Genomic DNA, 23,413 nt, shown 5'->3' with positions numbered 1-23,413 from the left:
TGCCAAGCACCATCCTTTGCAAAATTGGAGAATTTGAAGATGCAAAGGACTTATGGAGCAAATTGGCCAAGCTTCATCAAGAGATCCCCTCCACTGTACAAGAGCAAGCAGAATCCAGAGAGGGTGACTCTTTGGAGCAAGACCAAGAGGAGGATTCCGAGGTTGAGAGATGCTCAACCTCCGAAGAAGAGGAAATCCAAGAAGCTTCATCCTCAAGGGAATGCAACGAAGAGAACAAGGAGGGAGCATACTCCTTGTTTCATATTCAAGATGATGAAGCCTCCACCTCTAGGATTGAGGGGGAGCAATCCTTGGTGACACCGGATCAAGAGGAGGAAGAAGCTTCTACCTCCACAAGTCAAGAAAAATCAAATGGAGAAGAATCAAGGTCCGATCAAGAGGAAGCTTCTACCTCCGGATCCAAAGAAAAAGATGCCACCCCTACAAGCAAAGGTATAAATATTTCAATTAATAATAAAAATCATATTATATGCTTTGAATGTAGGGAACATGGGCACTACAAGAGCAAGTGCCCTAAATTAGCCAAGAAGAAGGGCCAAGTGGCACAAAAGGGCAAGGTGAAGCCCAAGGAGACCATCCCCAACACAAAGAAGAGCAAGGAGCATATTATATGCTTCTCTTGCAATCAAAAGGGGCATTATCGTAGTCAATGCCCCAAGGGGAAGAAGAGGGTCAAGGCTCAAGGAGGCACTAGTCAAGGGGAGCCTCCAAGGTAAAGAAGAAGGTAACATTTATTGAGCCTACTCCTTTACATTATGGTAAAAAGCATGATAGGTCTAACTTTTATCATTTTAATGCAATTTACCATAAGAATAGAAAGCATGAGGGCTTTAAGGAAAAGCATGTGGCCCTACATGCTAAGACTATCACTCCTAGGGTTAGGAATGTAGGTAAAAGTCTAGGCAATAACTCTAAGGATTTTAGATACAAGCCTAGAAACCAAAATGCTCATGGACTTAATGAAAAACCAAATTCTAAGGATTTAATGATAGAAAATCAAGTCTTGAGATCAAGACTTGATAAAATGGAAAAGACCCTAAAAAGGATGGAAAATATCCTAAAAGGGCAAAATGAGCAAAACCTAGGGCTAGGAAAGTCAAAGCCATCAAATAGCCATAGAGGTTTGGGATACAAACCAAAGGCTAAGAAGGATGTGCCTAGTTATCATAGGGTTCCATATAGTTATGGAACAAACCCTAGGTTTAGTGGTCAAGTCAAGAATACTAGGGAAGTCATCCCTAAGAGTATTTTTGCAACCAAAGTGACTAAGACTTCTAAGAAGTCTAAGAAAGTCACTAACAAGGTCACAAGAGAGGCTATCCCTAGGGTTGACCTAGAAAATGTGACCAAGGCTTCTAAGAAGCCCAACAAGGTCACTAGGAAGGTATCTAGGGAAGTTATCCCTAGTGAGTACCTAGAGCATCCAAGGAGCACCAATAGGTGTTGGGTTCCTAGGAGCATCTTCTCTACCCATAGATGGGTTAGAGAGTGTCAACTCCAATTAGAAGGGTAGTTAACCCAACTTTGAGGAAATTGACACTCAAGGAGCATTTTCAAGGTTTTTGTTAACCTTTGAAAATGAAATGGAACTATTATTTACTCCTTGAAAGAGTAAAATGTGCCTAGTGGTGAAAATTTGATTTTAATCTTAAAAGGCACATATTGGGAAATTCATAAGAGCTACCAAGTTGGGGTTTTGGTATGTTCTTAGGAAATTTAAGGCAATCCGGGCCTTAACCTTAAAGTGCTACTCTTGTGGAAAAATGAAATATGCCAACATTTGAGGAATATGCTTAATTTCAATTGGCATAAATTAATCAAGGGAATTAGAAATGCCAATTTAGGTTTTGGCGTTTTCTTGACGCACTTAAGGGCAATCTAGGTTTAAGTTGTAAGTTTAGCTAAGGTTTTAAGGACACTTAGATAGTTAATCTAGGTATATTTTATTTATGCTAAATCTTGCCATGATTGTTTGCCCATCATATGCCATGACATCATGTCTACTTTTACATTCATGACTTATTATGAAAAATCCAAAAATACCATGTCATGACATTCATACATCATGTAGTTATAGGATATTTTCTTTTGAAAATTATTTCATTTTGATGTATGCCATAACATTATCATGCATTAAGTTTAATTCCTTAAAATTAAGGATAAAAGGCATTTAACAACACTTATTAACAAGTGACATCCTAGGTGGGTGTCTAATATCTCCAAAATGCCTAGATAGATATGCATGATCCCTAGATTAGGGCAAAACCAAAATCTACATCTCACAAAGACCTATAAGATGACTTGTATGTGTTTTTAGTACACATTAGATACAAGTGAGATGTTATGATGATGAACAAAACTCAAGATGTTGATTTAGTGCATTCTTTTGAGTTTTAGGTTCATCAAAATACATAGTTATGTATTTTCCCATCATTGGGAAAGCGAATGTACAAGTCATGTGCATTATGCCCAAGGAACATGATGGGATATTGGTTTTGAAAATGGTTTTAAAATGTTTTTGGAAAACCTTGGTGAAGGCTATCTTTTGATAGTAATCACCATTAAATAGTTAGACACAAACTTGAAGAAAACACTAAAGTTTTTGCAAGTTTTCAAGTTTGTGTCAATCTTTGAAAATATGATGTATTTTCATAGAAAACTATTTTTCCTTGATAATATATGCCCTAAACAATGTCTACACGAAATTTCATAATTTTTGGATTTTTGTAGAATTTTCTAGGGGTTTCTGAAGTTGACTGAAATGGAATTTCAGCAACTATCAGAGCTCCGATCGATCCATGGATCGATTGGAGTGCCTGAATCGATCCATGGATCGATTCAGAAGGCAAATCTCGCGAGCAGAAGCTCGCTGGATCGATCAGCCGATCGATCCAGGTAGTCTGAATCGATCAGTGGATCGATTCAGAAAGGTTCAATCGATTGGAACCCAACTCCAATCGATCCAAATTGCTGATTTTGGCTGGGAAAGCTTGATTTCAGCACTTTGAACCTATTTTAGTCTAGGTAACCATTCCAAACCCTTAAAATACATTTGTATACATAAAAAGGGTGTTTTCGTGTTGAAAACAAGGATGGAATGGTTAAGGAAGACTTCATTGAAGTTTAGGTTGAGGTTTGTTTCAAATTTTGAACATTTGAACCTCAAAACTTCTAAATCTGGGTTTCCTAAAGGTTTAGGGATTCCAAGTCATTGTTGGTGCAATGACAGAAGTTACCACCATGTCTTTAGGGGGAGGGACTCTTTAAAGACATGAAAATTTATTTTTTTTCATGAACCTTGGAAGGTGGTTAACCTTCTGTTTGAAAATGCTCAAGGTTGAGCGATTGAACTTTAATGAGGAGTGGATATCCTCATTGTTCAAGTGTTTTCAAAGGATAATGCTCAAGGATGGGCATTTACCTACATTGGGGGAGAATGTAGGGTAAGGATAATGAAGGGTATGGGACCTTCAGTATCGTGTTGATCACAATAAGTGATGTTGTGAACAACGATGAGCAACTCTTCAGGGGGAGAGTTTTTCAACAATGGATTTGTTGAAGTGTGCCCAAAATTGGAGCATCGGTTGATGTGTGTCCAAAGATGGGTTGATGTGTTTTATTAGTAAGGGGTTGATGTGTGCCAATAGGGGGAGAATGAAAGGGCTTGTGAAAGGGAGTAAGTTAGGCTTTCATTACCTAGAGGGAGTTTGCCCTCTTAGGGGGAGAATGAAGAGCTTAACTTATGCCTTCATTACCTAGTGGCATGAAGAATGAGGCTATGGGATTAGCCTAACTTACATGTGGAATTGTAATTGTACATGTGAAATTGTAAGTGTGATTGTAGTATTGTCAAACATCAAAAAGGGGGAGATTGTTGGTGCAACATCCCTCAGGTCAAGGTTGACCTGGTTAACCAAGCTGAGTCTTGGTTTGGGTTTAGATGTTTGACAATAAGATATTGATCGAAGAAGAGTTAAGTAGGTCAAGGTTGACCGGATACTTGACTGGGAAGTCCTAACTGGCATGTTAGGCAGAAGGAAGTCCTAGTGAGTGAAGCTAGGCAGAAGGAAATCCTGGTGAGTGAAGCCAGGTGAAAGTCCTAGTGAGTGAAGCTAGGCAGATGAAAGTCCTAGTGAGTGAAGCTAGGCAGAAGGAAAACCCTAGTGAGTGAAGCTAGGTGAAAGTCCTGGTGAGTGAAGCCAGACAAAGGAAATCCAGATGGATCAAGGATGATCGGACATCTGGTGTTGGGAAGTCCAAGTAGGTCAAGGGAGTGACCGGATACTTGGCACGACGAGTAAAAGTCCAAGTGGGTCAAAGGGATTGACCGGACACTTGGTGGGGAGTCCTGGCAGGTCAAGGGAGTGACCAGATGCTAGGCATGATGTACCAACAGGTCAAGGTTGACCGAATGTTGGTTAGGGAGGTTTGGGACTTGGTTTTGGGCAAAAACCAAGTTCTGGATCGATCCGTGGATCGATCCAGGCTCTGGATCGATCAGTGGATCGATCCAGATTCTTCCCAGCGAACAGAGAGCTTCTGGATCGATCCGTGGATCGATCCAGAGGTCCTGATCGATCAGTCGATCGATCGGGACGATGCTGCTTCGCGCGATAAGCGCTGGATCGATCCGTGGATCGATCCAGCGCTTTCGCATCAGGCGCTCGGATCGATCCGTGGATCGATCGATTCGGAACATTCGAATCGATCGGGATCCGACCGTTGCGTCGGGTTTAAAGCCGCAGGCGAGCGTGGTCTTCGGCATCTCTTTACGAGCTCTTCTCAGATTCATTCCAGGTCCTCCACAGCTCTCTACAAGCACGTGATCGCCAGTTCTTGAAGGTTCTTGGAGGCTTTCCAAGTCAAGAGGCGGATCTATTGCAAGAGGAAGAAGTTAGGGTTAGGGTTTTTACTGCACATCTTGTAAGCTTTTGCTTAACTTGTATTTCCCTTTCTTCTTCTTGTATTGAGAGTGTTGTAGGGCTTCTCCGCCTTTGGTAGTTACCATAAAGGAGTGTTATTCATAGTGGAGGGTGTGTGCGTTGGTGTGGATCCTTGGATTAGTCACCTCTTGTGAGGTGGATACCAAGTAAAATCCTAGTGTTAGCGTGTTTGTGTTTGTTTCTGTATTTTCCGCTGCACATCCAAGAAGAAACAAGCAACGCCAAGCAACGAAGCGCACCGAGCGAACGCGACGAGCTATTCACCCCCCCCCCTCCCCCCCTCTAGCTACTTTTGGTCCTAACAGGATTTACCCCGCAACCAACTCACCAGCCTGTGACTTGGGGAAGACGAGACAGTTGCGCATTTGCACTCAAGGATAAAGGAAATTATCACCAGACTTTCGAATCTCGGAGAGACGGTAAGTAACCGAGATTCGCTAAGGTACGCACTAAATTCCTTTCCTAGAAATTCAAAATGGGTGTCACTAGTAGATGCCTTTTATATTTCAAAAGACTTAGAAAAAATTATATTAGAGGAATTCTTTTCTACATTTGAAGTGCACAAATTAAGATGTGCAGGTACGAAGGAGTCCAAGAACAACGCCGCCCTCAAAGCATCGAGAGACGAACCTGAGTCGGAGTCTTGTTTCAACGACGAGGAAATGGCAATGATGGTAAGACGGTTTAAAAAACTTTGTAAATCTAGAACCTCTAACCATCCACAGGGTAAAAAGAAAAGGATGATCCGCTGGCTACCACTGCGACAAATAAGGGCACGTCAAGCACAACTGCCCCAAGCTAAAGAACAAGGACAAGGATAAAAGTAAAAAACCTATCCAAAAGCGCAAGGTCCTAAAGGCGACGTGGGACGATACGTCGTCCGAATCGAAAGTCGAGGCGTTCTCCGGGCTCGCATTAATGGCGAGTCATCAAGACGACAATTGCGAGTCAAGCTCTTCCGAAATGAGCATCGAGAGCATCGATGAAGGGGGAGCCACATCGGAAGATAGCAGCAATTCAAGGGGAGACACGGGCAACGAGATCGACAAGGTAAGTCAGGTACGATCTTTTACTCCCGATAAACTCTTTAAATTCGTTAAATTATTAACAAAAGATTGCTGTAAATTAGAAAAGGAAAATAAAAATTTAAAAATAATACTGGCTAAATCTTGCCCTCTAGAAGATTTAGACAAATCAAAATTAGAAAATGAAAAATTAAAATCAGAAAATAATAATTTGAAAATGCAAATAGATAGTCTAAAAAATCATGCATGCTCAAATAAAATATACTTTAGAAAATACAACAATTTAAATTGGTATTTTCGATATCATAAGGGACAGATTAGAAATATTTCTAAGAAAAATGCCCCTAAGAAATTCCGAGTCAATCCAGTAGGTTGGAACCTATATTGGGTTCCAAAGTCTTGTCTGACTTGAACTTGAACTAATTAGATTTAGGGCTTTCAGCGAGAAAATTAGACATTAAAATTTCTTTATGAGGCTTTATCTAAGGAAGTGGTTATTGCTCCAATAATCAAGAAGGCCTAATGCCTCGCTACAACCTGGAAGCCAAAATATTGAAATAAAAACGTTTAATTAACTTTCTGATAAAAGCATTAAGGTGGAAATTTAATAATGCTTTAAAAAGTTTTTAAAAATTTTTCAAATTTTTTACTTAGAAATTTTTTGTATGCATAAAATTTTTACTTAAAAGTTAAAAGTTTTTCCGAAATTAGAAATCTCTACTTAAAATATTTACTAAAAAAAAATTTCAAAAATATTTTTGCAAAATTTCTTAAGTCAAAATTTTTCTCTCTTACTTAAAGTGTTACTTAGAAATTGTTTTAACTTAGAATATTTTTTGCTAAAAATTATTGCAAACTCTCTAACTTAGAATTTATTCAACTTAAAATTTTTAAGAAAGTTAGAAATTTTTATTAACCCTTAGATTTTTTTCAGAACCCTATTTTTTTATGTGATCAAAGCGGCTAAGCAGCAACTTCTTAGGCGCAGCTGGAGCAAATGAGCGCTGAGATGACTCAACTAAGAGCCGATCTGAGTAAGATCTCCGAGCAACTAGAGGCGAAGAAGAGCAAAAGTGCCAAGCAAGCTTCTCAGTTGGCTCGGCTTGATAAACAGGACAGCTCTTTCGAGTCCAAGCTTAACTTGGCCAACACCAGGAAGCTCCAACCCATCGAGGACTTGGAGATCAAAAATAAGGAGTTTTAGGTGTTTGCTCAAAACTTGAAGGACGTGGAGGCCTCGCTAAACGCTGAGAGGGAGAGTAGGTTACCGAGCGCTCCGCCACGAAGACCCAGCTCGACACCAAAGATGAAGAGCTGGCCAAGTTGAATGAAGAGTTGGAGGCATCCCGAGTGACCTTAGAGACTTATCAAGGAGCCAAATCGAGCAGGTTTAATCTCATGAAGTAGGCCTACATCCGCTAGGACGCTTTTAGCGACAAGGTCGCCGATCGGGGCGCTCCGTCTATTCAACCTTGTTATCGACAGGACACTCGATCAACTGAAGAAAGGCGGCTACCTCCCCTCCGCTCTGACAAGCAGGGTCATCAGTCGGGACAAACTAACTAAGTCACTGCCCGACATATTTTGGATTTTTTGGAGTGAGCTTGCTTGAGCGAATCCTGTATTGTTCTTTCATGTGCTTGTAGGTCTTATCAGAGTATTAATGGATGGTTGTCCGTTCGGCAAACAATTTTATCTAATGCTATGTTAATCCTTCATTCTGCGTCGTTCGACTTTTCCTTTTCATACATTTTAGATATTTCATTGTGCTACCGCTCAGGGTTCAAGCTGCGAACCCCTTACCATGAAGTGAAATATTTCACGTGTGGCTCCGTGGCCCACCGATTGACGTCATATTAATTGCCCAAACGGACCATTTTTCATCGATCTCAGGTTTATAGCGGTTGCTCGACCTTTGATGTAGACGCAGAGTTTAAGGTCGCTGCTCGACCGTTGATGGCAACAAGAGTCTAAAATCGTCACTCGACTGTTGATGACAACAAGAGTTTAAGGTCATCGCCCGACCATTGATAGCGATAAGAGTTTAAGGTCGTCGCTCGACCGTTGATGGCGACAAGAGTCTAAGGTCGCCGCTCAACCGTTGACGGCGACAAGAGTTTAAGGTCGTCGTTCGACTGTTGACGGAGACAAGGGTTTAAGGTCACCACTCGACCGCTGATAGCAACAAGGGTTTAAGGTCGCCGCTCGACTGTTGACGCCGCTCGACTGTTGACGCCGCTCGATTATTGACGAAGACAAGGGTTTAAGGTCGCCACTCGACCGCTGATGGCAACAAGGTTTAAGGTCGTTGCTCGACCGTTGACGGAGACAAAGGTTTAAGGACGCCACGTATCGAGTAACCTGGATGTTGCCTGCCCACCCCCGAGGACGAGAAGCACACGATCCTCCCCCCTCCACCGCGGACCAGTAGATTCGTGGCCTCTCAGCAGCAAAGGAAGCTCCCTCGGGCATTGACGACCAACGTGTGGTCCCATACCTCTTCGGAGGTTTCAGCCAGGAATGGGTAGTCGTAGTCGCAGATAGCGGCGCAGGTGACGATGATGTGAGCGCGTCCGCCAAAGGTGGATTCTACCGCGTCGAAGAGCGATTTGACGACACCGACATAGATGTCCACGAGGAGGGCAATGGCGCGAGGTGGGAGATCAATGGAGGCATTGAGCTTGGTGACAAGTTGTTCTAAATGGGGGGAGTCGGAGCAATCGCCGAGAACGAGGAAGGCACCGAGGGAGGCAAGGTGGACGGCGACACCGAGGCCCATGCCGCAAGCAGTGCCAGTGATGATGGCTATCCGACCTGAGAGGGGGAGGGTGTCGGCCATTGGGTCGATGCACTAGTGTAGTAATCAAATAGTGGACGAAGAGGAGCTTGATAGGATTTTAGGATAAGGAAAACCCATAGAACAGTGTCGGTGGAAGGCAAAGTTAATTTTAAAAATCATCCTACCAAAATTTTCAAATTAATCCAATTAATAAAATAATTCTTCAAAAACCTTTTTTTGGTACAAATAACTGGCATTGCTAACTTATTTATTAAAAATATTATCAAGATCAACTATTAATATTTTTTTTTTCAAAATAAATATTATATACAATTTAAAATAATAAAAATTTATAGATTATTTAGTAAAGATAAAAAAAATAAATTCATAATAAAATAATAAATTTTTTAATGAACATTCCTCACTAAAACATACAAAATAGTTAATAATTCTACATAAACATACTTTATCCTAAATTTGATTTATATGTGAATGTGTATTCCTACGATACATTTGATTTAGATGTGAATGTGCATTCCTATGATATTGATACCCTATAATACTTTGTGATCAAGGAGTTGGGATACTCCCAAAAGCCGAAGTATGGAGGTTGGTTCGACTTAGGCCCTGTCAAGTTGGGTTCAAAAGGAAAAGGATTAAAGGAAGCTATTGTGCTCGGACCTTGAGTGTAGTAGGGCTTCAGACGTAAGGTGCTTGACACTCGGGCTTGGGAGTAAATAACACTTGGTGCTAGGGAATCGACCTTAGAATCGGGTTATGCTCAACATGTTAAGGGGGAAATAGGGATGAGAGGGTGAAGATTTAATTTTACAAGGAATCAGTTTAGGAGCGATGAGCAATAGAGGGAATCAATGATGACTTACGTTAGCCGTTACAAAAGGAGTTGATCGTGGGATTGTTACCAAATGAGTAGGTAGCAATGGTGGCTAGTGGGCATTGCAGATGGGGGATTTTAATGTTATTTTAGAAATTAAGAAAAAGAAAAAACTCATCGTATTATTGAATCCAAAATTGATAATTAAAAATACAGAGTATAAGGTCTTATATAGTTCAGTTAAGAAGCCCTAAACTCTAAATATAAAAGGTAAAAAGGCTTTATTGCCCTAAAAACTATAAACAAATAAATATATATAATCTAACATCTCCCTCAAACTCACGATGCTGCAGCTAGAAGCATTGAGAGTTTGTTAAATAAGAAATGAAAACGTAAAGCAGAATGTGACTTGATAAATATATAAGCAATCTGTAGATTTGAAGGAACAAAAGACAATATGATGATGTCAATCTGAAGATGGTGATGAGTAATGTGACAATCAATTTCAATATGTTTCGTTCGCTCATGAAAAACTGAATTGTGTGTAATTTGAATAACATTCTGATTATCACAATATAACGGAATAGGTTGATGAAGAGAGATACACATATCCTTAAGCAACCAACGCAACTAAACTATCTCACAAGTAGTTGATGCCATGACACGATACTCAGCTTCTATGGAAGATCTAAAAATAACATCTTGCTTCTTACTCTTCCAAGAAATGAGAGAATCATTAAGAAAAACGTAGAAGCCAGTGGTAGATTTATGATCCGTAAGATCATCATCCCAATCCACATTAGAGTATGCATGCAGTTCAAAAGATGAAGTAGACGGAAATAAAAGACTTTGAAATTGAGTGCCCCGAAGATACTTGAGAATATGAAGAACAACAACCCAATGAACTGTAGTTGGTATAGCTACAAATTGACTAACCACATAAACAACATAAGTAATATCTGGACGAGTCACAGTGAAATAAACAAATCTTCCAACAATAGTTTTGTATAAATTAGGATCCGACAAAAGTGAGACATCAGATGGAGCATATCGAGCATAGTTTTAATAGGAGTATCAATGACTCTATTATCAGTAAGACGAGCACGCTCAAACAAATCATATATATACTTTGACTAGGATAAAATGTAATCTTTCAGGGAAGAAGCAATCTCAATTCTTAGAAAGTAGTGTAGTATACCCAAGTCTCTCATAGTAAAATGACTAGTTAACTAAGAATTCAGGGAAGCAATTCCATCAGAATCATCACCAGTAATAATCATGTCACCAACATATAATGATAAAAGAATATGACCTATACTTGTACGCCTAACAAACAATGTTGAATCATGATTACTAGGATAAAAACCAAGTGAAGTAACCGCTGTAGAAAACTTCTCAAACCAAGCACGAGGTGCAAACCAACCACTGTGATAACCTTTGAGACCATAAAGTACTTTACGAAGCCTACAAACTTCACCAGGTTGGTGTGAAATACCAGGATGAGGTGTCATATAAACTTCTTCATGAAGATCACCATTTAGAATGCATTCTTGGCATTCATCTGAGATATTCTCTATCGATGAATAAAAGCAACAACAATCAGAGTACAAAAAGTCATCATTTTTATAACAGGAGCAAATGTTTCGTCATAATCCATGCTATACTCCTAAGAATAACCTTTAGCAATAAGACAAGCTTTGTATCACTCGATAGATCCATCAGATTTAGTTTTGATCTTATATACCCAATAAGAACTAATAGTGCGTTTTCCTGGTGACAACGGAATCAAATCTCATGTATGAGTCTGATGCAAAGCAGTTAGTTCCTCAGCCATAACACTCTGCTAAAGTGGGTTACAAATAGCTTCCCTATAAGATACAAACTTAGAAAGACAATGAATAGATGCAACAAATGAAGTAAAAGAATGAAAATAATAAGAGTAGGCAAAATCTGAAAGTTTAGTAGACTTACAAACACGAGTGGATTGACGATGGTGGAGAGAAGGATCATCCACAACCTCAGGAGATGATTGAGTAGTGGTAGAAGGAGGAACATGTGGAGCGGATATCTCAAGAAATAAAGTACCAAATTCAGTTGAGTTACCAGTAGGAGTTGTGGGTGAAACTTTCTCAGTGTCGGTATTAAAAGGATTAATACAATGTAGATATGACTTTGTCATATTATGCCAACTAGCTAGAATAGAAAAGAATGGAATATACTCAAGAAACACAACATAACGAGAGACATATAATTTTTACTAATGGGATCAAACTAACGATATCCTTTTTAAGTAACACCATAACCCAAAAACACACAAAGAGCATACGAAGAGGCTAATTATTACGCTCGACATATGGACGAAGGATAAAGCAATTACAACCAAAAACACGCAAAGAGGAATACATAGGAGCATGCCCATACAATTTTTCAAAAGGTGACAAGCCTCAATTGTGTGAGGTTGGAATTCTATTAATCACGTGAGAAGCGGTAAGGATTGTTTCCCCCCAAAAGGTACTAGAAACACTGTCAGACAATAAAAATAAATGAGTTATTTCAATAAGATGTCTATATTTTTGTTCAGTCACATCATTCTGTTCAGGAGTATCTGTACAAGAGGGTTGATGAATAGTACTATCAGAAGTAGTAATTATGAAAAATTATTCGAAATGTATTCACCCCTCCCCCAAATCACAACGCACTTTATGACACTAGAATGTTGAGTTTTCACAAGAGCTCTGAAATTGTTAAAAATGGTAAGATAATCAGACATGTGTTTTATAAGATAGACCCAAGTATAGCGAGTGCAGTTATCAATAAACGAAACATAATACCTTGATCCTCCTTTTATAGGAATAGGAAAGAGTTCTCGCACATCAGAATGGATAAGATCAAATGGAGCAGAAGGAAAAAAGAAAGACTTTTAGAAAATGGTAAGACAAAAAATTTGCCTAGTTTATAATCACTATAATAAGAAATATCAGAACTTTTTAAAGATTCTAATACTCCTGTAGAAGCTAAAAACTGCAAATGAGATGCTGAAACATGACCTAAACAAGAGTACCATAAATAAAAATCAGAAGATGAACGATTCAGATGAAAAGATAATTAATCCACACTCGAAGCTACAACTTCTGGTACTTTGAGTTAATCTAAAACATAGAGTCTTCCTTGCCTACGACATGTCCCAATCGACCTCTGAGATTACATGTCTTGAACGTAACAATTGGATGAAGAAAAAGAGACTAGATATTCATACTCACATAATTGACTAACAGAAACAAGATTTAAAGTAAGGCTCAGAATATAATAAACATCAGTAAGAGATAACAAGACGTAACAATTGAATCGACACCTACTAATGACATAGTAGTACCATCGACAATCATAATAAATATATATGAACAGGGAGAAAAAGAAACAAAAGATGATAAATTAGATGACATATGATGGGAGACACCAGAGTCCAAAATCCATAATGATGAAGATATACCTGAAATATCAGACGATGACAAACCTCTATGAGAGGAAGCTGACATGACAGAGAGCTGTGAAGCAAGGAACTATTAAAACTGGTATAATATATACGGATCAAATTTCCATGAAGTATCTGCACGACCAAGCATGATGACAGAACGAATATTGCTCAGAATAACCAAATTATAAGGATATACATCTATATGATCCGTAAAAACTGGTGTCAGGATGACCCGTGGTCACACACAGAACTCGAGATAAAAAAGGTGACAAACGTAGATATCGACAGCACAGGGCGTCGATGTCGAAATCAGTAGAAAATGACGTCAATGCCAAAATCAGTAACACAGGGCGTCAGCACCGAAATTGACATAAAAGAGCGTCGACGTCGAAATCAACAGCATAGGACGTTGGTGTTGAAATCGGCAAAAAAGAGCGTCGGTGCCAAAATCGGCAAAAAAGAGCGTCGACACCGAAATCAATAGGATAGGTCGTCCATGCCAAAATAGACAGGACAGCGTGTCGGCACCGAAATCGACAGCAGTAGTAGGAGACGGTAGCGACAACAGGAAGCAATAATAAAAGTGGCAGAAAAAATTAAGCCAGAGAAAGAGAATTTTGCTCTGATACCATATAGAAATTAGAAAAAAAATTTAACCATATTATTGAATCTAAATTAATAATTAAAAAAAATAAAGTACTCTAAATATAAAAAGAAAAATAATCAAATTATCCCAAAATTCTAAATAAATAAATATTTATAATTTAACAATAATTATAACTAGGGTCATTACTCCATGAAAGATATAAAATGGAATGGGTAACCGAAGAGAGAGATATATTTTTTCTCAATAATACACGTGTTCATTTCATAGTATCTCTCTTTCTCTTCCGAAGTTTCACTTGAGTACAGAGGAGTCACAATGAGAGATGACAGAGGCCCTCTTACTACATGTTAATATTGGGCAAGAAACTCTTCTTCAGATCCAAAGACAACTAGGAGTGTTCAATATCCAAATTATATATATATAAAATATGTTGAGATCACGTGGAAATTGAGAGTGTATAAGAAACGACTAGGAATATAAGATCCAATCTATTGGTAACTTGTTGCTCCCATCTTTTAACCTTATCAATTGCATTGTTCAATAGGCTATAAATATTCTATGTTTTACTTAAATCACATATTTTACTTTTATTAATATTTAAATCACGATCACATATTTATATTTATTAATCACATATTTTAGTTTTATTAATATTTAAATTACGCATCACATTTTTGTATTTATTAAATTATATATTTATTTTTTAAAGTATTCTCTTGCGCATGCATGATGCAGTGAGATTTCAAAGCACTGTTTCTCTCTTTATTATTTATTTATTTTTTTGAAACTTACAACGAGCTGAATATGGGATGAAATTAAGATTGAAGTGTACGATTATAATCAAGAAAATCTCAAGATAAAATAGTCTTAATTTGATTGAATTTGATAAATTTGAGTTCGTTATTGAGATTCATCAGGCCCTCGGATTTTAATTTCATAATCGAAATAACATGTAATGAAATTTTAAAATTTAGACAACTTATTATAATTTTAACATAACCCATTATTAAATTGACGGCCGCGGTGAAACCCAGATTATAAAAATTTATTACTTTATAAACCAAATTATATTACAATACTGATTAGTCCTCGCCAAAACGCATTCTAAGGGTCAGTTTACTCAGAGAGACGGATCAACGAGGGAAAGGAATCAGCTAAAGAAAAAAATCTCTAGGGGAAGGGGAGGGAAAAGGACAAAGAAAGAAGAGAATCCCTAGGGAATAGGGAAGGAAGAGAGAAGAGAAGGAAGAGAACGGAAGAAATGAAGCAGCAAAAGAAATAAAAAAGTGTTGTTGTATAGCGATGACAGATCTGGTAGAGGTATTCCAAGGGGGACTAGAAGGTTAGAGAAGGGAGATACTGGACAATAATAATTAAGGTGTAGTGGAGAAGAAGAAAAGTGCAGAAGAGGAGGAGAGGTATGGGAACTAGAGGGGCGGAGAGCTTTTTGCACGGTGGCCCGGCGAGAGGTGGCGGAAGCCATAGCAACCGAGAGGGTTGTCACGCTCGGTCCTGTACCTAGTTCGAGGAGTTATGCCAAGCTTGGATTTTTATCCGACGGCAAAAGGCACAGTAATCCGTCCACGCCGCGGCTCGTGTTAGCGCCAGAGCTTCGCGAGCCCCAGTCATTGCAGCCGGTACTACCGTCGGAGTCGCAACACTGCTCTGTTTCATAGAAAGGCCTTCTCTACACCTTTGTCTCCGAGATCCCCTTCTAAATTTGCCCTCTTCAAGAACTTCTCCAAGGTTCCTTTTTTTTCTTTAAATCAATCTAATTCCTGGCTTTTGGCTTTGAGATTTCATTGGATAGCTTTTTCGTTTTACAGGTTTTTGTTCACATACTAAAGTTTGCAGCTTGTTCTTTTAGTAGAGTCGTTGCCGGATTTGTTCGCAAAGCCCGAAGGTGAGCTAGGGGACGCCGGTGTTTAAGGCGGAGTGTTCCCACACCTTCCACTGCCACTTCCCCTGTATTACTGCCGACGTCAAGAGCCACAACCATCTCAGCTGCTTGTGTGTTGCACTGCCTAGCTCCAGGAATCCTTCCTCTTGGTCATGAACCGCCGTGGCGAAGACACAGAGCGAAGGATGGTTGGTGAGGCAGATAACCGGAATCCGGAATCCCAATCGGAGAACCTATGGCGGAGGTAGAAGCGGTACAACCCAAGGTAGTGAGAAATGGTTTGGCGTGAACAAAGCCGTGAGGAGACGCTGCTAGTAAACCGAGCGGTCATGAGGGGACGTCGTTATTCGCGAGTGGCCGTGAGGAGACCTGTGTTTTGGCCAATTGCGTAGGACTATCGGCGACTCGCGAGGTTGAGGACAGGACGTGAGAGATGACGAGAAGGAAAGAATGGTGTTCCGCCCGATTTTGGGTGGATAAAAATTTGTTAACAATTCAATCGGTGGATGGATTCATAAATCCATCCTTCGACTATTTCAAAGTAAGTAAACAAGGGAAACGATTAATAGTCTATCCGTTTGCATGAAATAAACAACAGAAAGTTTTCTGTACAGAAAACTTTCTTTAATTTTTGAATCCATCATCCCAAGTAAACAGACCCTAAGTGTATCCTCCATTGGCTCGGACCACCTGCCCGTTCACCCACTCGCCGCCGTCGGTGCACAGGAACCCCACCACCGGCGCGATGTCCTCCACCTCCCCCAGACGTCCCAGCGGACACTCCTCCACTATCCTCTTCACCCACTCGTCGCTCTTCCCCGCGAAGAACATCTCCGTCGCCACAGGCCCCGGAGCCACGCAGTTGGCCGTGATCCCCGTTCCCTTCATCTCCTTCGCCAGCACCTTGACCATCGCCTCCACCGCCGCCTTAGACGCCACGTACGCCGCGTGCCGTGGCCGGAGCGATACCACTGACGAGGACGTGATGCACACGATCCGACCCCCGCCGCCGCGGACCAGCCGATTCGCGGCCTCCCGGCAGCAGAGGAAAGCCCCTCGGGTGTTGACGGCGAAGGTGCGGTCCCAGTCCTCGTCCGTGGTGGCGGCCAGGGTCGGGTACTTGTCGTCGAGGACGCCGGCGCACGCGATGAAGATGTGGGCGCGGCCGCCGAAGGCGGACTCCGCGGCGTCGAAGAGGAATTTGACTGCGTCGGCGTCGGAGACGTCCGCGCGGACGGAAACGGCGCGGGGGGGTTGGTCTGAGGAGGAGTTAAGCTGGGAAGCGAGTTGGTCAGCAGCGACGGAGTTGGAGGAATAGCCGAGGACGAGGAAAGCGCCGAGGGAGGCAAGGTGTGTGGCGATGGCGCGGCCGATGCCGCGGGAGGCGCCCGTGACAATAGCGACGCGACCAGAAAGGGGGAGGGCGGCGGCCATGGAGTCGATTAGGGTTTTAATTTGGGGACGAAATTAAGGCCGGAAGCAAAGCAAAATCCCTTAAAATCGGGAAAAGGCCGCTTGGTCCACTCCAATGAAAGGTACTTCAAGTTCAAACTAATATCCCTTGTATCACTATTTTTCTCTCTCGTATTTTCGCTCTAATATTTATGCATTAAATTTAGTTATTTAGACAGTAATTAAGATAAACATTATCTATTATTTTCACATCTTTAATTGAGTATTTTCAAAACATAAATAAATACTATACTCTATTAAAGTGTCCATTTTAATTAGATTTATGCATTTTACTGTCTTTTGGACTTCAACAATGGAATATAAGGAGAATACTTCTATCGATCTCAAAGAAAACAATTGATTCCCCAAAGATTCAATCAACTGAGAAATGAAATTGACAGTCACGACAGAGCAAACTACATGGCTAAAGGGAAATGACACACTAGATCTAAAGACCTGCCCTAACGACAGTCACAACGGAGCAGCAAGAGAAACCAGCATTCATGGCCGGGGACGCTACACAATACACATAACAGAGAAGCAAGACGGAAAATGGCACACAGGGAGCTGAAGATGGCGAGCGGGAAACTTGATAACTGAATACTGAGAGTCTGAGAGGGATCAAATCATGTAGCCTCCGTTGACTCGGACGACCTGCCAGTTCACCCACCCGCCGCCGTCGGTGCACAGGAACCCCACCACCGGTGCGATGTCCTCCACCTCCCCCAGTCGCCCCATCGGACCCTCCTCCAATGTGCTCTGCACCACCTCGTCGCTCTTCCCCTCGTAGCACATCGGCGTTTTCACTGACCCGGGCGCCACGCAGTTGGCCGTGATCCCCGTCCCCTTCAGCTCCTTCGCCAGCTCCCTCACCATCACCTCCACCGCCGCCTTCGACGCCACGCACGCCCCGTACCCAGGCGGGAGCCCACCCACCTCCGAGGACGAGAAGCACACGATCCGCCCCTCTCCGCCGCGGACCAGCCGATTCGCCGCCTCCCGGCAGCAAAGGAAGTCCCTTCGGGCGTTGACGGCGAAGGTACGTTCCCAGACCTCGTTGGAGGTTTCAGCCAGGGATAGGTACTTCTCGTCGCAGATCCCGGCGCAGGAGACGACGATATGGGCGCGGCAGCCGAAGGCGGATTCTGCGGCATTGAAGTGGGATTTTACGTCACCGGCGTCGGACACGTCCACGCGGAGGGCGACGACGCGAGGTGGGTTAACAGGGGAGGCATTGAGCTCGGCGGCAAGTTGTTCTGCAGAGGGGGAATCGGAGCTGTCGCCGAGAATGAGGGAGGCGCCGAGGGAGGCGCCGAGGGAGGCAAGGTGGATGGCGACACTGCGACCAATGCCGCGGGCGGCGCCGGTGACGATGGCGATCCGGCCAGAGAGGGGGAGGGCGTCGGCCATGGAGTCGATGGGCTAGCGTAGTAATCAATTGTGGACGAAGAGGAGCATGATAGGGTTTTAGGAAAATCCATAGCACAGTATTGGTGGAAGGACAAAGTAACAATTGCCCCCTCATTGATTCTTAAATATTAAAAATCACCCCATCCAAAATTTTCAAATTAATCCACCTAATAAAATACTTCTTCAAAAGCCATCCTTTTTGTTTTTAAGATCCTGGGGAAATTGAGGGTATATAAAAACCGACCAGACACATAAGTCAAGATGCGATAACAAAACGGATCGGGGGCTCGTTGTTAGAGCGATCGAGATCGAGTTTGGAGAGCCATGGAGAGGAGGAGATCAATCAGTTTCGGGGAGGTCTTCTTGATTGTAGTCCTTCTCGTCGGCTGCCCCCGCCGTCTCTACGCTCTGTCCGTCACCGTCAACGACGTGGAGTGCGTCTACGAGTTCGTCGTCTATGAGGGGGACACGATCTCGGGAAATTTCGTAGTCGTGGATCATGACATCTTCTGGAACTCCGATCACCCCGGCATCGATCTTATCGTAAGTGATGCGTATTTTCCCCCTTTCTTACGCAGGCAAGGGCTTTTCGATTGGATCTATTAGATTAGATAAAGAAAGCGGTATTTAGATGGAAGGATTAGATAATTAAGGTGTTGTATGTTGATGCGTTTTCTATCTTTGGGTAATTCATCAGCTTGATTGCTGCTTTTTGAAAAAGTTTAGATTTTTATGAATATTAGGGTTTCCGTTGGTTCTATAACAGCTTGTTTGGAACAGAAAATGATCTCAATCTCAATTCTTTTGTTTTAATGAATGCTTTATTGTCTGGAATCACAAGGATTTAAGAATCAGAATCCAAATTGTTCTTCCCCACCCACCTTTTTTTTTTGCCTTGTGTCTTCAACTCATACCATAACTTTCACTGTATTCATTTTATATGCTAAGAATGTGACATCGAATCTTTAGTTCCCTTCCCTAAAACTCTTTAGTTCTGACACCCTACTAAGACCGATGCTTCATATGCTGAATTTCTTAGAAGGTTATAGGTAAGGGATGTAAGGTGTGATTTGGAATGAGGTGCATCAATATCCGTTGCAATCTGGAGAAGCCATTGCTGGTGAGCAACCTCTTTGATAAGTATAGATTCAACTGGAAGCTAATACTAGTCTAGATCAGAAAATGCAGAAGAAAAGTACACTTCCACTGATCTGAAATTGTTGTGTTCTTCTTATTATTTTTTTGTGATAAATGATGTGCCCAAATAATTTCTTTAACGAAAGTTTTAATCCTGCTTTTGTCATGATCGTGAAGTTTGGTGTTGACCATTGATTCATGTTAAGGTTTGCTCTGTAACTATTATTCCACCATTCACTGGAAAGGGGAGAACTCTAAAATCAACTAGAAGCGTTTTTCCTTGGTTGGTAAGTGATGCAAGCAGAGAAACATTGGAAGAATCATATGGAAAATAGTACCTATCTTCTATTTGTGTAAAAAAAACCCTCTTATGTTAATTAGAAGTAGGTTCTTTTGTTAGTTTAACCAGAATTGTTACACATGATATTTGTTTCACCGTTGTATCAAGCATCCTTTAAATTCTGAAGTAGTCTCCCTATGGTGTCTTTGTTAGTGAAACTATTTGGAGAGGAGGTATGGTGGTTGTCGTAAACATAGATAGGGTTTGTGCTCCAGTTTGAGGGAGTGTTATGAGTGTTACATGTTAGGTGTTTTGGGGTTTAATCCCACATTTGTATTTTAGGTTTAAAATTCTTATATTGAGTTCTATACAATACATGTAATTATCTCTTTACAACATATGCAATGCATTAGAATATTTCCTATCCCCCAATTTAACTTTCTTTGATTTTTATAGCACTTGTATTTCAACATCCATTGAATCAAAAGGACAGAAAATAAAAAGAAGGGATGTTAGTTTTAGAAACCTTGATTTGTTATCTTCACAATTATGTTAATTTTGGTGGCTATAAGTTTGTGGTGTTCTAATTAGTACTTTTAATTTCCTGATTATTCAAGTTTAGCCCAATTTCCAAATAAAAATCAATTTTATTCACACCTTTTAGGTCTGTTAATCGGCCACCTAAACTTTAAATAAGACTAATAGTTTGTGTGTACAATTGAAACTTCTTAAGTCTGCTAAATTTTTGTAACAACCTTAACAGTGTTTTTTATATACAGTTACCTTACTTTAGAAATATTGTTGAGTTGTGGATCTTCAAACTTCTGCGATGTCCAAAGAAGGAAATAACTTCTCCAGATGACAAGTGTATTTGAATAAAATAGTCATATTCTTTTCCGTTTATCTTGTCAGATGATTTTAGCCTTCTTTCAAAAGGTATTTTCAGATTGTAACGTTGTTAATTACTGAAATCTGAAAAATTGTGTAGGTAACTTCTCCAGCTGGTAACACTGTGCATTCCTTGAAGGGGACATCCGGTGATAAGTTTGAATTCAAGGCCCCACGATCTGGAATGTACAAGTTCTGTTTCCATAATCCAAACAGAACACCAGAGACAGTCTCATTCTACATTCATGTAGGACATATTCCGAATGAACATGACATAGCCAAAGATGGTTAGTTAAATGAATGGCGAAGGAATTTAGAGAATTTCACATATTTTGTTGTTATCTGAATTTGATGTTGAAGCTTGTCATCTATTTTTCCATGGTTAATTGCTAGTTTAGCACAATTCATAAAGAATAATCTAGGTTTTCATTGTTGATACATTTTTTAAATATGATCCTAACTAAGAGGCATTATGATTGTTTCTTTCTTCAGCTCCATCTATTTTATAAAATCATATATAAAGTTATCCTTTTTATTTCCATATTGTTCCCGACAAGAGTTGTTGCACCTGATCTCTTGCAGAGCATTTGGATCCAATAAATGTGAAAATTGCACAGCTTAGGGAAGCACTTGAATCTGTCACAGCAGAGCAGCGTTATCTAAAAGCACGAGAACTTCGCCATCGTCATAGTAAGTTAAATTGACCAACAGTATACTTGATTGGTTAGACTATTAAAGTGAATTTATTATACATGAACTTATTATTGTATGGATATTATTGTGTCTTTGATATGATTAAACTCCTTGAGTTTTGTTCCATCAAATGTATATTTTTTTTAATTTACTAATTTGGTGTAGGAATTAATTGTGTTTGAATCTGTAAAATGTCTCAGATTTGGTTTTGAAGGGGAAAAACTTAAGAATCATTGAAGAAAACTAAATTCCACGAAGGAAAGAAAATTTTATCACTAATGTATTTTGGCTTATCATGATTAGTTTATATTTATACTATTTTTCTAGAATTTTCTTGTCGATTTAAAGGAAAAGTTCAAACATGAAAAATGATTAGTTTATAATTATATTTAATGTTAATTCCCGTATTCTTGCAGTTAGAGTTTGATAGAGGATGATGATACTGGAATCATCTTTATGTACATTTATTTTTTCTATAAATGATTTCCATTCCTCATAAGTTGTATAGTATTACTTTATTTCATAATGTAGTGACTTTTAGGTCATCAAGATTTAACAATTTGAGTTTGAACTTACAATTTTAACAATTCCATTTACCCACTGTAAAGTGTAAAAATAAAGTTCCCAATTCTTAGTTAATTCATATGTTATTTTTCTTACCTAGACTTGATACATGAATGTTTCTTGCTATGGAAGTCTATGAACAGCAATAATCATTTAGTCTTCTTTTATTGGCTACTAGTGTACGCCTTAGTAGGTTACTCCATGGTAGTCATTTTTAGTTACATATCTAGAGTTGGAGAGATAACTACCATTGCAAGAAACACAAGTATGAGCGAACATCAGCAAGTTAAGAAAGCAAGTGTTTGGGGAATATATTGTGATTATATATGTATATCACTAACTAATCAAAACTCTGCAAGAAACACAAACTCATGTAACCATCATAGTAAGTCAACAGCGCAACTTCTTTTGTGAAGGTTCAAGTTGTATTTAGCAAATATAACTCAATTTTACAAATATGTACGTCAATACTTAACTATTGAATACTACTGATATCAAATCTCCTGTGTACTTGTAATTTTATCTTTTTTGCTTCTGCAGTTTAACAAATTCGATATGTATATATCTGCATCTAATATTAAGGAGTCAGTTACCAATGTTTATAGATCTGGATTTCTTTATATCTAGTATACATTATTCTACGAGTCACTAGAAATTTGAAGTATCAGTTCGTTGGTATCTATTGTGAATCTTGGTTGAACTTCAGCTTGACGTGCTTATTATGATAGTGCAAATGTTGCTAGAATTCATCGGTTCTTGAGACCCAAAGTTTCTTTTGGTCCTTTAGAATTCTGATTTCGGTTGTAGATGTGTTATATTGGATCCTAAGCTATCTAATTGTTTCTTGCAATGCAGCAAACGAGAGCACAAGACGGCGCCTCACTTACTATACGATAATGGAATACGTTGTGTTGGCTCTCGCGAGTGGGCTTCAGGTTGTTTATATCCGACGCCTTTTCAACAAATCAGTGGGATATAACAGGGTCTAGACTTCAAATGCGGAGGTGGAAATGAGGACGCGGTTCATGTATTTTACTTTAGCATCATTTATATACCACTTTAACTAGTAACGGTTTGTTTTTGTCGCAAGCATTTCATTCGTCAAAGGTTTTGAGGCGGATGGCGATATTTATTTATAATTTGACTGTACAAGGATAATTTATGGGAGGGGTAAACTTTGTTAAATTAGGGTTCGAATGAGAAGATGTTGTAGCATGTCGAACAAAGCATTTAAACTGTTAAGGTAGTTGATTCCGAAGGATAAGTATTTGATTTTATATACGAATTCTCTAATTGTGTCTGAGCTACCTTCGTATCTGAAATATCTCTGAACCCACTGGGTGAGGTGATTGGTTCAACTATGTGGGACCCTGGATTAGTCCCTATGGCAGTTTGGTATCTATG

At 40.1% G+C, this 23,413-nt stretch overlaps 4 protein-coding genes across 4 annotated transcripts; 1 reads left to right on the top strand and 3 right to left on the bottom strand.

The window, feature by feature from the left end:
• Window positions 1–8,432: 8,432 nt before the first annotated feature.
• Window positions 8,433–8,828, bottom strand: LOC121991562 (NADPH-dependent aldehyde reductase-like protein, chloroplastic). The gene has a single exon (XM_042545552.1). The coding sequence runs from the start codon at window positions 8,826–8,828 to the stop codon at window positions 8,433–8,435; it is 396 nt and encodes a 131-aa protein (XP_042401486.1).
• Window positions 8,829–16,131: 7,303 nt separating this feature from the next.
• Window positions 16,132–17,129, bottom strand: LOC121989590 (NADPH-dependent aldehyde reductase-like protein, chloroplastic). Its single transcript, XM_042543724.1, has one exon. It carries the CDS (start codon window positions 17,017–17,019, stop codon window positions 16,246–16,248), a length of 774 nt encoding a protein of 257 aa, XP_042399658.1. The 5' UTR covers window positions 17,020–17,129; the 3' UTR covers window positions 16,132–16,245.
• Window positions 17,130–17,388: 259 nt separating this feature from the next.
• Window positions 17,389–18,477, bottom strand: LOC121989589 (NADPH-dependent aldehyde reductase-like protein, chloroplastic). Its single transcript, XM_042543723.1, has one exon. It carries the CDS (start codon window positions 18,445–18,447, stop codon window positions 17,659–17,661), a length of 789 nt encoding a protein of 262 aa, XP_042399657.1. The 5' UTR covers window positions 18,448–18,477; the 3' UTR covers window positions 17,389–17,658.
• Window positions 18,478–18,678: 201 nt separating this feature from the next.
• Window positions 18,679–23,288, top strand: LOC121989591 (transmembrane emp24 domain-containing protein p24beta3-like). Its single transcript, XM_042543725.1, has 4 exons — window positions 18,679–18,990; window positions 20,853–21,039; window positions 21,335–21,442; window positions 22,865–23,288. Exons 1-4 carry the CDS (start codon window positions 18,772–18,774, stop codon window positions 22,996–22,998), a joined length of 648 nt encoding a protein of 215 aa, XP_042399659.1. The 5' UTR covers window positions 18,679–18,771; the 3' UTR covers window positions 22,999–23,288.
• Window positions 23,289–23,413: the final 125 nt, after the last annotated feature.

The sequence above is a fragment of the Zingiber officinale genome, chromosome 6B, assembly GCF_018446385.1.
Source record: "Zingiber officinale cultivar Zhangliang chromosome 6B, Zo_v1.1, whole genome shotgun sequence".
Lineage (NCBI taxonomy): Eukaryota > Viridiplantae > Streptophyta > Magnoliopsida > Zingiberales > Zingiberaceae > Zingiber > Zingiber officinale.
The sequence above is the reverse complement of the archived record's forward strand: the minus strand, read 5'-3'. Positions and strand labels throughout refer to the sequence as shown.